We start from the raw sequence: 12,934 nt of genomic DNA, 5'->3' as shown, positions 1-12,934 counted from the left end.
GGTCTCGTCAGTGGGAGCCAGACCTTGCCTTTAATGCATAGCATCATACATCTCCGCAAGGTTTCCCCTAATGCTTTGCATTAGGGGAAACCATTAAGGAAAATGATCGGAGCTTACTCCACCTTTACCACGAGTTGCCTCAGACTTGCACTTACGTGCAGGAGCAAACTTGACTTACTTGTCTGTTTGCTTACTTGAGAAAAAAGGATTAAAACCTAGCTTATAAAATTGCTTGGTATCTTTGGTATATACCCAATGTAAAAAAAATTTCTACACACACACACACACACACACATATATATATATATATATATATATATATATATATATATATATATATATATATATATATATATATATATATATATATATATATATATATATATATACGAGGGTGGTCTGAGAAGTTATCGACCTAACAATAAAGAACGAATTTCTAATTTCAAAATTACTTATTTTACAACATAATTTCCCTTAAGACTAATACATTTATTCCAGCGATGCTCCAGAGCCATTATGCCGTCCCTGTAGTGGTTCTCAGTGAGCTCTGCAAAATACCTCTCTACAGCTGCAATTCACTTCTTGATTCGAAGAAAAACGCTGACCAGCGAGGAGAGTTTTAGTTTTGGGAAGAAATAGAAGTCAGACGGAGCCAAATCTGGGTGATAGGATGGATGTTCCAACAATTCATAGTGCAGATCCCTTAATTTTTCATTTGGAAAAACACCTTTATGGGCAAAGGTGTTTTTCATCAGGACATTACACTATAGGTATTTCTGAGATATATATTGCTGAAACTATAGGCATTTCTAAAGAACAATTTGTGTTCTTTTGAAATGCCTATAGTCTCAGCAATTTCATTCACTTTGACTCGCCGGTCATCCAATACCATATCGTGCACTCGACTAATGATTTCTGGTGTTGTTACACTTTTTGGACGTCCTTCAGGTGGATCATCTTCAAGGCTGTTACTGCCACTTTTAGACTCGGCAGCCCATTTTATAATTGTCGAAAACGAAGGAGAAGAGTGTCCATACTTCGAATGAATTTCTTTTGGCGTTAAACCTTCTTTTACAAAGAATTTTATAACCACAAGATACTGAATTTTATTCATTTCAAGGGATGCAGACAACAATTTTGCTTTAGACAGCTGTATAAAACAAACTACTTGATAGAATGACTCACAATTTCACATGGATGCTTATGACAGGTGTACCAACTTAAAAAAAAATCGAGCCGATAATGTTGCCATCCATGGTCGAGGCCGAGAACTTTTTAGACCACCAACTTGGCTTTGTGAACCCTCTTTTTTGAATACGTTGTATCTTCAAAATGTACAGCCTTAATTAAATAGGTAATAAGCAGAGAAGTTTATTTCATGTCATTGGATAAAAACGAAGTTGACAGAAGTTATTAAACATCTGTCAACTTCCAAATTCGGTATCTCAGTCTGTCAGTGTGTAGCAGGAGAGTTTATCTACTGGTGCAATCTTCTGGATTCCGCCTCAGATTTTGCTAAATATAAAACTATAGTTTTAGAACTGTTTGTAAACTAGTGGTAAGGTCCAGTAAATTAAATATTATCCCGTCTTATTTTTAATTCTCAAATGTCTTGTTTTGTAAAGCTAATTTTTACAAGGATAAGAGTTAATCTTTGTTGTAGCGTAACGATTTTGTCGAACTTTTATATTTCAGTAATACATTGAAATATTTGTTAATGCTATTTATTAATAACATTAATGAATATTTTAGCGTACGTTTTTCAAAATATCATCATGTGGACTGAAGAAAAATAGATTTAAATACTAAAAAAACGGTAAAACGGAATCGTTTTTAGTATGTGGTGCCTTAGTAATTAAATAATTTCCCATGCTCAGGAAAAGAAATGCAATTATTACGACTTCAGTCAGACGGATCTAGTAAGGCTTCAGCACTAGACACCAATTTCGGTGGGATAACACCAAACCTCTCTTCGCTGTAATTACAGTGTTGAAGCCGTACTACAATGGCGTAATTTAAATCGTAATGATTACCTTTCTCTTCCAGAAAGTTTGGGAAATCTTAGCTGCTGTCGCTGCGTGTCTAAAAAGAACAAGGTTCCATTGTAATGGACTCGTTGTTTTACTGTTCGGTTGTATTCAAATTGCTGTTATCGTTCTTCCATCCCAAGCTGTTCACAAGTATTTTGAAATGTTTCTCGTTTCCTAAATAGGATTTGATCACATGCAAACGGACCAGAAAAACACTCACACAGTTAATTGATACACATTGGCTTCTTAACTTTAGTTAGTTTCGAAAACAACCTAACGAAATTAATTTTCCCCTCTGAGTTGCGTTTCGAAAAATCAATTGCTATCTAGATTTATTTTGTCCGTCCGTATGCAAGTTTTTCGGGTTTTGGTTGGATTGATTTTATTGAAATTTGTTATTCTGAATCCTTAAAATTTGTGGACTCATTTTCCAATTTTCTGTTTTTGGCATTTTCAGATACAAAGAAGCAAAACGTCGAAAAAATTGCATTAATAATTCCATTCGGGTTTACTGTAAATTAATAAAAGTTGTTTAGAATGCAAGGAAGATGTCCACATGGTTCGGCTTTAATGGGATCGTTTTTATTGACAGGCTGATTCGAGCTGATATTACTAAGTTCACAGTGGCTGAACGAAATTTAGGACCCCTTAAAGTTTATCAAGTTGTTTCACTTTGGATTTCATTAGCCCATTTACAGTCTCAAAATTTGGCAACACAAAAGTGTGTGTATAGAGTTCATATGTCAGAAGTAAGGAAATTACTCAGTAATCATAAAAAGATGCATTTCGTAAAAGTGTATAGTAAGTGAAACAAATTTTCACATTTTAACCGTTTTTTGGCACGTGTATTGTAGTCAGAATTTTATTCCAATTGAAACAAGATTTTAATGATAATCCCAAACACTATTTCAATGGAAAAATTATTTCACTTCTGGTCGTTTTACCAATAAAAACGATCCAGTTAAAGCAGGAAGGGGACAGTTCAAACCGTTTTGCTAGAATGGAAGAAAAATATCTCATTAACCATTTCTGAACTTAGTCCAACAGCTAAAGTTATTACTACACTGCAATGCATGCATCCCCTAAATAAATAATACCGAGGAAGTGTTTTCATTTGAATTTAGAATGATGGTAGATGATTTTTGCTTTATTGATTATTATTAACATATTTGCATAAATAAATATTAGTGTGTACACACACACACACACACACACACACACACACACACACACACACACACACACACACACACACACACACACACACACACACACACACACACAAATAGTGGATAATTGGCTTTTGATTTTCGTTAGGTAGTTCAGAACTGTGATGAGTTATTCGAACGCGATGAAATATCGGCTGTTCCAGATATCGGCTGGCCTGACTGCTTTAATAGTGGAGTTTTCGTTTACGTTCCCTCCAAGGACACCTTTTGGAACCTCATCCGTTTTGCAGAACAGCAATCACCTTATGACGGTATATCTGTTTATCTACTATTATTTGAAAAATGAATATTTGTGTACATTTTGAGATTTTCTTGATATTTATATTGTATTATAATATTAATTAGTCAAGTCGAATGAGTACTTAGAAGTACCCATTCGGTTTGACTAATTATTATTTTGGAACTCCAAGGAGTCTCCTTAGACTCATCGAGGGAAGCCCTAAACATCATGTCAAAAACTGTCCAATATTTGTGCAGTATCTATCATACTTTGCTTTGAACTCATTCACAGTCATGGCACCTTCAACAGACTCTGGCAGCTTATCGCACTCATTCATCACCCTATAAGCAAAAAAACCTGGTTCTAACACCCTTGCTAACTACATTCTTACTCAGTTTCCATGGATAGGCCCTAGTTCTCCCACCACCACACCCGTTCTGAAAAATTTCCTATGAATTAATCTTGTAAAAACTTCTCAGTAATTTGAATGTCTCAATCACCCCTTTTCTGCCTATCAACCAGTTTCTGTAACCCACAACTTTTCAAACCTGCTCTCATAACGTTCATTCCATCTTGGTCACTCGCCTCTGGATCCTCTCTACCTCCTCCCCATCACCAAGAAACCCTGGCACCCAGATTTGTGCGCAGTAGTCAAGATGGGGTCTTATCAAGGCTCGATAAAGAGGAACAATAACCTGCTTGTCTCTGTTCATCAAAGTATTCTTCAGTAACCAAATGATCTGATAACCTGCTTCAGTCACTTTCCCAATGTACCCACACTAAACTTTAACTCCCTATCCACTAACACTCCCAAGTCTCTGGCTTCGTCAATTTCCTAGAGTACAGTCCCACCAATGAGGCACTCTTTGGTAATCTTTTTCACAGTAAAATACATAACCTTACAGTTTGCCACATTAAATTGACATCCATTCTTTTTAGCCCAGTTTGCCAATCTATCCAAATCATTCTGCAACATTTTGACATCATCTGTATTAGCTATTACTCTACTCAACTTTGCATCATCGGCAAACAACTGAACAATTCCTCTCAATCCCTTCCTATATGGTTAATGAACAAATAGAGCAGCAGACCAATAACAGAAATCTGCGACACGACACCAGTCACAGGCCTTTTTTGGACTCTACTCCTGATTCAACTACTCTCTAATAACTCTCCATCAACCACCCTCTTATCCACTTCACAATCTTTAAATCTATCCTCATGTCCCGCAATTTATTAATTAGAATTCCATATGGTATCCTGTGGAATGCCTTTGCAAAGTTAAGCAGTATCACTGTACACCCATTACCTTTATCCAACTCAGCTGTCACTGTATTATAAAACGTGAGCAAGTTACCAAGACGCGACCTGCCCTTCACAAAACCATGTTGTTCCCCATGTAGTACCCTCTTTCTGTGTTTTGCTCTTGACCAACTTCTCCAGTATCTTGACTACGACTTCTGATATGCTGATCTGTCGATAAATTGTTATATCAGTCTGGCAGCTTCCTTTATGTAATGGGAACTATTTTCCTCTCTTTAATTATATGGAAATACGTATTTCCATACAATTAACACTTTAAAAAAATCCAATAAACATCGGTCATATTTCACTTCAGGTTATGCTAGCGGCGGCATTTCTGTAAAATCAAGTTCGAAAATTAAGCACTCACTGTTCCCTAGGTGCTTTTGGGAGGTGGTCAATGAACTGGAGGGCTTTAATAACCTATGAGATGAGTCAGAATCTGTAAACCAATATTAACGTAAAATAATATATATATATATATATATTATTTTACGTTATATATATACATATATATATATATATAATTTTTTTTTACGATTTAAAAAGCATAAAATAAACATTGTATTATTATTACGTAACACCTCCAGGGAGTCCAAAAAAGACTCATTGAGAGAGAGGGCACCTACGTACAACTCCCCACCGACGTACCCCACACACGCACTACACCAACGCCATCTACCGCCGCCACCGCTAGTATATCCACAGACAATCACATCCATTTCCACGGCGGGATTCAAACCCGCATCCTTTTGGTTAGATAGCGGATACACTAACTCGGCCAACCAAGCCGACAATTAATTTTTAACATTTATTTTAACATAAATTAACATTATTAATTAAATGTTAAAATTGTATATTATTAGTATGAGTCGCAAAATAATATTTTAATAACTACTAATCATTATTATTAGATAAACTAATATAATTCATTTTTAATTATGAATATGTAATAAGATATTCAAATATTTTTTGAAATAGTACTTTAAAAAAAAAATAGTAGTATTAAAATATTGCCAATCTATCCAAATCATAAGAAACCAGCAGTAAAACGAACTTATGATTATTAAAATAATAGAGGTAGCAGGGTTTTTTCCCCTCATGGAAACTGGAATTTTTCACCCGTGTTCAAGCAAATCGGCCTCGTCTAGGCACGGCTCTGGGTTAGTGCCAAGGGACTAACACAGAGCCGAGACTTAGGGTCAACGAAACAACGGGGTCCAAGGCATTGCCAATTCCCCAGCACCTTAAAACCTTAGGACTTATACACTGCTCCCGTAGGTTTAGGTATATCCCATCACCCATGGACATCATGGCTTCCTTGGAAGCAGTGCACTTTTTCGTTTTGGGTTATACAGTGTAAAGTAATAAGGGAACGGTGTGGATTTACCTGCTTGCATATGTTGTTCAGTATGCGTTGAGTGACATTCGTGCAGTAACGGTAGATGTGCCTTGCATAAACATCTAAAGACTAGACGAATAGACCACCTATGGTCTGTCATTTGTTTAAACTGTACGAATCTTGTAATCCGTTTGCTTCTCATATTAATAAATTGCATTAACTTGAACCGTGTTTTTTTTCTCCGTCAGATAGCAGCACAGTACAAACAGCCTATCCGAACGAAATTGGTCTCTGTTGCTAATGGGATATAGCTATTGGGATAGCTATGTTTCTAATGGAATATATGTACCTATATGTCGTTATCCATGATAAATAAGCGTTACCCTTAGGGATTACATTAGCCTGTTTGCATTTCCTTTGGCTCCAATTGAAAACAATACTTTGTTGATACTGCAAGATTATGTTTCTTTGCGTTGTTCATAAAGATTAACAAATTTACGTTTTGTCTAGTTGACGACTTTAGACAGCATTACTCAGTTTATTAAAATAAAAGCAGAAATAGTTTTTCATTTAATTTTATTACAGAGTATTACATAGCGAATTATATAAATTTTATTTTTAATGTTGAACTGCAGTTGATCTGTAAGAGATTCTCGTCGAAGATGCTCAGAAAAAAAAAATTCGGATTCTCATTGAAAACTTCATTGTAAATGATTTAAGGGAAGTATAAATATAACAATTCTGAATGCAATTTGTAGCAAGTTGCCCTCTTTCGATTTCACTTTTCATGTGTTATAACGGATATCGGACTAAGAATAGCACTGAATCTTGCCTTTATGTTTTAGGAAGCGATCAAAGCTTGCTGAATTCCTATTTCAGTGACTGGTGTCAAGATATCAAGAAAAAGCTGCCGTTTATCTATAACCTGATGGCTAACGTATGTTATTCATACACTCCAGCTTTCAGACAGTGAGTAGCCATTCTCTGTATTAATTAGCTTTAATTAGGAAAAAAAAATCGACTCTTAAAAGAATGCATAAGGCGGGTACTACCAGAAATAAAGAATACTTTCATTTTACAGATTCTTATATCTCAAGATCTACGTATTCATTGCAGATGCTCTTAAAGTAAAGAAACTTTGAGCATTAAAATGCAAATTACAGAAATGGAGCTTAAGAAAGTGTATTACATTAAAATTATTTTTATTTTATTTATTTATTTTTTGCAATACGTAATTGCTGGTTGTTTTTTTTTTTTTCGATTAAAGTAATCCATAAATTCCTGGTATTTAAAGCAAGATATTAGAATCAAAGCCTTTGACTCTTTATATATTTAGCAAGATATGCTTTAATTTGTACTTGTTTCAGCTTAATTTCCCTGGTTGATTATTATTGATATAAATAAAACATTAAATTTCAGACATTGCATTTGAAAGTAATATTTATAACAATGAATTGATTTTACTGTTCTGATAAATTTCTCAACAATGCCTGTGGAAATGGCGTTAGTTTCCGTCTATAGCACTCGACCATCCCCCCACCACCACCACCACGCCAAGAAGAAAGACTAAAGGAATTTAATTCTTTGCCACTACTAGTATTTTTCTTCCTAAAACTGAGGTTTTAACTCTGCAACCGAAGAAATTGACCACGGAACTCACTATTTCAGACATTAATATATAGTGTTGGGTCAGCGCCCACAAGATCGCAACAGTTGTCTGCTGTATTCTCCTTCCAGGATCCCTTTGGATCTTGATGTCTTGGATCAATTGTCAGTAATGACTAAGGATTGAGAATGACTTCCCATCAGTCTAAAAAAAAAAGTTAGTTGGGGCTTAACCGCCTCTCCTCCTCTATTTGCACAATACAGGCAGAAGCGAATCCCATATTTTTCACCAGACACAAGATTCATGCTATCAGCATGTCTGGGTAAACTGTTGGTAATATAGTTATCTGAAATATGATTCATTCATTTAATTTATTTGAATATTAAGAATTTTTCTCATTAGATTTGATTTTGTTGGAATAAGTCTGAAGCATCGAAGGATATCGAAGGACCGGTGTATTAAATTGTTAATTTTTGTTAACTCCGTGTATTCTTCGGCCTGTTTGTGCTAGTTTGCCGAGTGAAAACGTGTTTCTGGAAGTTTTCGCCTGCGGCCTCGTTTTGAGGCCAAATTACTCCCCTTTATTTGAAAAGTCCCTATAAAAGTTTTTTACATGGACGGAATTCAAACAGGTCTTTCCACATTGTGGGCAAGTTTTGCCTTTGAAACTGCGCAATGCAGGCGCTCTTAAACAAGAATGTGTGCTCCAGGCTTACTCTGCCTGAACGATGCGTATCAGTTACGAAAATAATATTCTGGCAGAACGATGACTTCGATTCTGTTGAAGTACAAATGGGGTTTTATGACTAATTTTCAATTTGAGCTGAGTTTGCCGTCTCATCCGGCGATAGTAGAGCTATCTTCTTAAATTTCTTTCTTCTTCTTCTTCTTACACTGTGAATAAAGGTATGAAAACTGCACTTCATACTTTTATTCACATTTCTGTTATATAAAATAATTGTTTTCCAATTGCTGGACCAAGAGAACTATTAGGCGGGTAAAATATATATGTTCAACACATGCACGTGTTTATGATAAACATCTGCCTTTTCCCCTCATTTTCGTCATTGAAATTTGAATTACTAAATATGTGAAAGTGTATATTAACGGTAGGTGGCATGAGAACTTTTGTATTCCTCTCATACAAAGAGGGAGGAGGAGGAAATCATTAGAAACATTTTTTTGTCAAAATCATTTCATTTTGTTTTTTAAATCGACCTTCCCTGCTATTTTAAGTACCTTTTAGTACTTTTAAATAACCGAAGAGTTTGTAGGCCACTGTTTGAGAAACCTTATCATTTAGCTTTGTTTGCTGTCACTGATGCAACTAAAATGTTGTTGATATTATTTTACAGACTATTATTTTTTTTTATCCTAGATTCGGAAGACAGGTGAAAATTGTCCATTTCTTCGGACACTACAAGCCATGGAATGTTTCTTTCCATTCTCCTACTGGTCACATCGCTCCTTCGGCAAATGTGCATCCAACATATGCTCAATTTGTACGTTTCTGGTTGGACATTTTTCATAAACGAGTGTTGCCCTTGTTTTCGCAGGTAAGTGTAAATTTACAACTTCAGAAGAAATTTTGATAATCTTAATTAAGCAGTTATATAGAACTCCTTAATTCTGGCTAAATTTTGCGGGGGGGAATTCAATTATAAACTATTTAAATTTATATTTATCTTAAAAGTAAAATAAAACAATACATCAGAGCGAGTTTTGCATTATACAGTATATTTTGATGTATTCAGCAGCTGCGTTTCTATTTGTGCAAACTGTAGAAGAAATTCTAAAAAAAAAAAAAAAAAAAAAAGAACGCAACTGGTAGACATATTATGTGTATCAGTTTTTTTTTTTTTTTATCTATCAGCTTGCCTTTTTTCTTTTCTTTTTTTTTTTTTTTTTGCAGTACAAATTTTCAGAAAGAAGGTAGGGATAAGTACCATTTTACATCTAATTTGCTTGCGTTCTTCTGCCCGTTTGATTATGATAATTTTGCTTAAAAATCATCATCACGATTAAATAAATCTAAACTGTACAGGAGCGTTTAAGGCAGATTGTTGAAATGTGAGACCTAAGTAAGAAATTTTGGATGTCGGGGTTAGAGTCTATAATATTACGGCAATGCGTAGTTCATAGGCACGCGTGCATTGCAAAAAATGAATAGTCAAGTGCACTATTCAGATTACAAAGTATACTGGATATGATATGTGAGAGATGCTTATGAACCAGCTAATATTAAGCTACTTTCCCTTATCAGCTCTCCAAATGGTGTTCACCAGTTATCAGTACCTGGAGTGTACGGGATACATTGTCAGTGTAAACTCCCTTATTATAGACAGCCTGGAAGATCTGCGGTCAGACAAGGAGAACAACAACAAAAAAAAACTATGTAGTTATGCGCCAGTACGGACAAAATGGATTAGTAGACAGTGCAACTGACATCTATCATGTGCGATGTCAGGATGAGAATTCAAGATGAGAAAAAAACTCGTCCTGAAAAGACCGCTTCTAATGTGACAGGTTATTCTGGAATCTGCTTACTACACAACAGTCGTAATCGAAATAAGAATAGATGTGAAAAACTCCCAAACATCTGAGACAGTAATTCTACTTAAAAAAAAAAAAAGAAAAAGTTGAATACATTTTGTCTGTGTCCAGAAACAGTATATTTGAACACTTGATATTGTGTCGTTAATCAAACGTCTTTGTTTTTCCTTGTTATCTTTATTCAATCAGTGTTAGACAAAATATTTAAAAAAAAAAAAATCAGCTAACGCCTTTTTATTCCCGTATACGGGAGTAGGCGAGGCCATTTAGCCCTATCTAACTTTTGGAGACTGAGTGGGCAGTTCAATCTCCACTGGTACCAATCGGAGATAGATGGCCCAAGGCTATCACTAATTAAGCGGTACACAGTGAAGAGAGACGGCTCAAATGTGCCGCCATCTCTTGGTCCCTAACCTTAACACAATATATTTAATGTCTGAAAAGAATGTGGGTTCTACGGTCGATTTTCTTGAGTTTACGGGACGAAAAACCCGAGTTTCCGGGAGGAAAAACCCGCTTGCCCGTGCCAGAGATCGACTAACTCGGGAACCGGTCGAAAAAAGGCTTAGAAAAATTTCCTCTAGTCGGCGACTAGATTTGAACCATCAAACCCTTTCTTCGTGCGGTTAAGCGCTGTAGAGTGCAAACGCCACTTCTACTGAGCTACACAGGCCTTTAGACAAAATATTGAATTAAAATATTCACTCGTTTTAATTCTGGTTGTTAATAATCCATTAATGATTTTTTATTAAATTGTATGCCAACAAGTTAATAAAACTTGTATTTGGTATTACAAGTTTTATTTGTACAATTGGAATAAAAACACGTGTCGGAATAGGCGTTTATCGTCTATAATTCTTTCAACTAGAATAAAAATTTGCAAGAGTTTATAAATAGTTTTTGATTCTGTGGGCGCACATTGAAAATCTAGTAGAGCTTAAAGGTGACTGTTATTTTACAAGTCGATAATATTTTTTTCTTTTTCCACATTTCAGGAAATCCAGCAAAATGCGGCATCAAATACGTACGTCGCAGCACAAGAACTCCTAAATTTCTTCCCGATTCCTGTTACTTCTGAATCCTTCGAATCTTTACCTACTCCTCCTTCCTTCCGAATGTATCCTCCAGTGATCACCATTGTAAACCGAGATCGTGCCTCCGAAAAACCTTTAGAACGAAGGGCGTCCGAGGAAAAAGTTGCACCGCCGAAATCCTCCGACAATGCTGTTACGGCAATTTCCAATGGCAAAGAGCCATCTAGCAAGGTTGAATTGGATGCTCCTGAGAACGAAGAAAAAGAAACCGAAAAAAAAATATTGGCGGGTGAAGATGCCTTAGATGAAATTATTGAAAAAGAAGTGAAGAAAGAAGACGAGAATGGGAACGAAAATGAATTAGAAGACACAGAATCGGCAACTCTAGATCCTTCCCCGAGGGCTCCTTATGAAGGAATGCTTGCATGGGAACAGGGAAGAATGGACTATCTTGGTCATGATAGGTCCGATAATATCATGAAACGTTTAGACGAACTTATTTGCAGTGACCAAAATAGGTGATTAATTGACGCGAGATTTTGAGTGGGGGGAAACGAGTGAACAGGGTTCACAAGCATTTTGTAGGATTGGAATCCGTCTTGTAATGAATAAATTAGTTTGTTTACATTTCCCTTTCAGAAGTGGAAATTTTCACTAAAAAGAAATTGATTCAAAATAAGGAAGGTGAAAATTTTCATATCTTTTATCATGTTTGAATAGGTTCGGCAGGGCGCATATTGTGTATGTAAAATTCAATTTTTTGGATGATTTGAAGTTTCATAATTGATTCTAATGGTAAAATATTTGAGAACTTAATATACACGGAAAGATTTTACACTGATATAAAATTATTTGAATGACTTTAACACTTAATTTTGATGCAATAACGATTTGGTACGCTTTTGTTGTTCAAAGCGCTTATGCCTTTATGCATTCTCACCAGAGAGATGCTTGTATTAAATGTTCCCTTGACCAGTGCCAAAATAAATAAATTTCCGTTTTTATACGTTTTCCTAATTACTTGCCTCGGCGATGGATGCTTACGCTACGATGCTGCTTTCTGAAATACTTTAGAAAGGGTGTTCTAACAGAATATTGTTTCTAACAAATTCAGATGTTCGTTTATTTTTTTAAGATTACGTTTCAAAAATTACAAAAAAGCATCATATATATCACCGAAGAACATAAGCTCAAAATAGTTATGGTATACAAACAGCATTCATCAGTACACAGAAATGATCAGTGACAAACACGACCAACTCTAGAAAACAGGAATCAAAGAATATAAGTGGATTACTTTGAAAGTGATAATTGCCAGTAGTCTACACGTACGCAAATAAAGATTTTACATCTGCATTCCAGGAATTAAATTTTCGCATGTTGTTGTGTACACGACAATATATAACACATCAGTTAATTCACCATTGACTAGTTAATTTATAATTTATGCACTTATTCTGAACACTCTCACTATTAATAACCTACTCTTAGATTGCGGGAATCGAATATGTACAGTATTTGTACAATTTTTAAAAAATTACTTTTTTGTGTTGCATATTTAAGATTTACATATGGATTTATCAGATTTCAAGAACTTTATCCTACAGATATAATTGTG

General features: G+C 35.3%; 1 protein-coding gene across 3 annotated transcripts in view; it reads left to right on the top strand.

Annotated features, from left to right (window-relative positions):
* LOC150109813 (uncharacterized) overlaps positions 1-12,320 on the top strand; it is a 67,020-nt gene extending 54,700 nt beyond the window's left edge. For all 3 annotated transcript variants that reach the window (XM_090396785.1, XM_090396792.1, XM_090396802.1), the window contains 4 exons: positions 3,348-3,510; positions 6,969-7,092; positions 9,108-9,285; positions 11,278-12,320. In XM_090396785.1, the coding sequence (XP_090252911.1) occupies positions 3,348-3,510; positions 6,969-7,092; positions 9,108-9,285; positions 11,278-11,838 (1,026 nt within the window). In that variant the 3' untranslated portion in view covers positions 11,839-12,320. The remainder of the gene's footprint in view (positions 1-3,347; positions 3,511-6,968; positions 7,093-9,107; positions 9,286-11,277) is intronic.
* Positions 12,321-12,934: the final 614 nt, after the last annotated feature.

Source organism: Typopeltis vanoorti, chromosome 1 (assembly GCF_054136105.1).
Source record: "Typopeltis vanoorti isolate ZY-2024b chromosome 1, IOZ_Tvanoo_1.0, whole genome shotgun sequence".
Lineage (NCBI taxonomy): Eukaryota > Metazoa > Arthropoda > Arachnida > Uropygi > Thelyphonidae > Typopeltis > Typopeltis vanoorti.
This window is presented reverse-complemented; position numbering and strand designations above follow the sequence as displayed.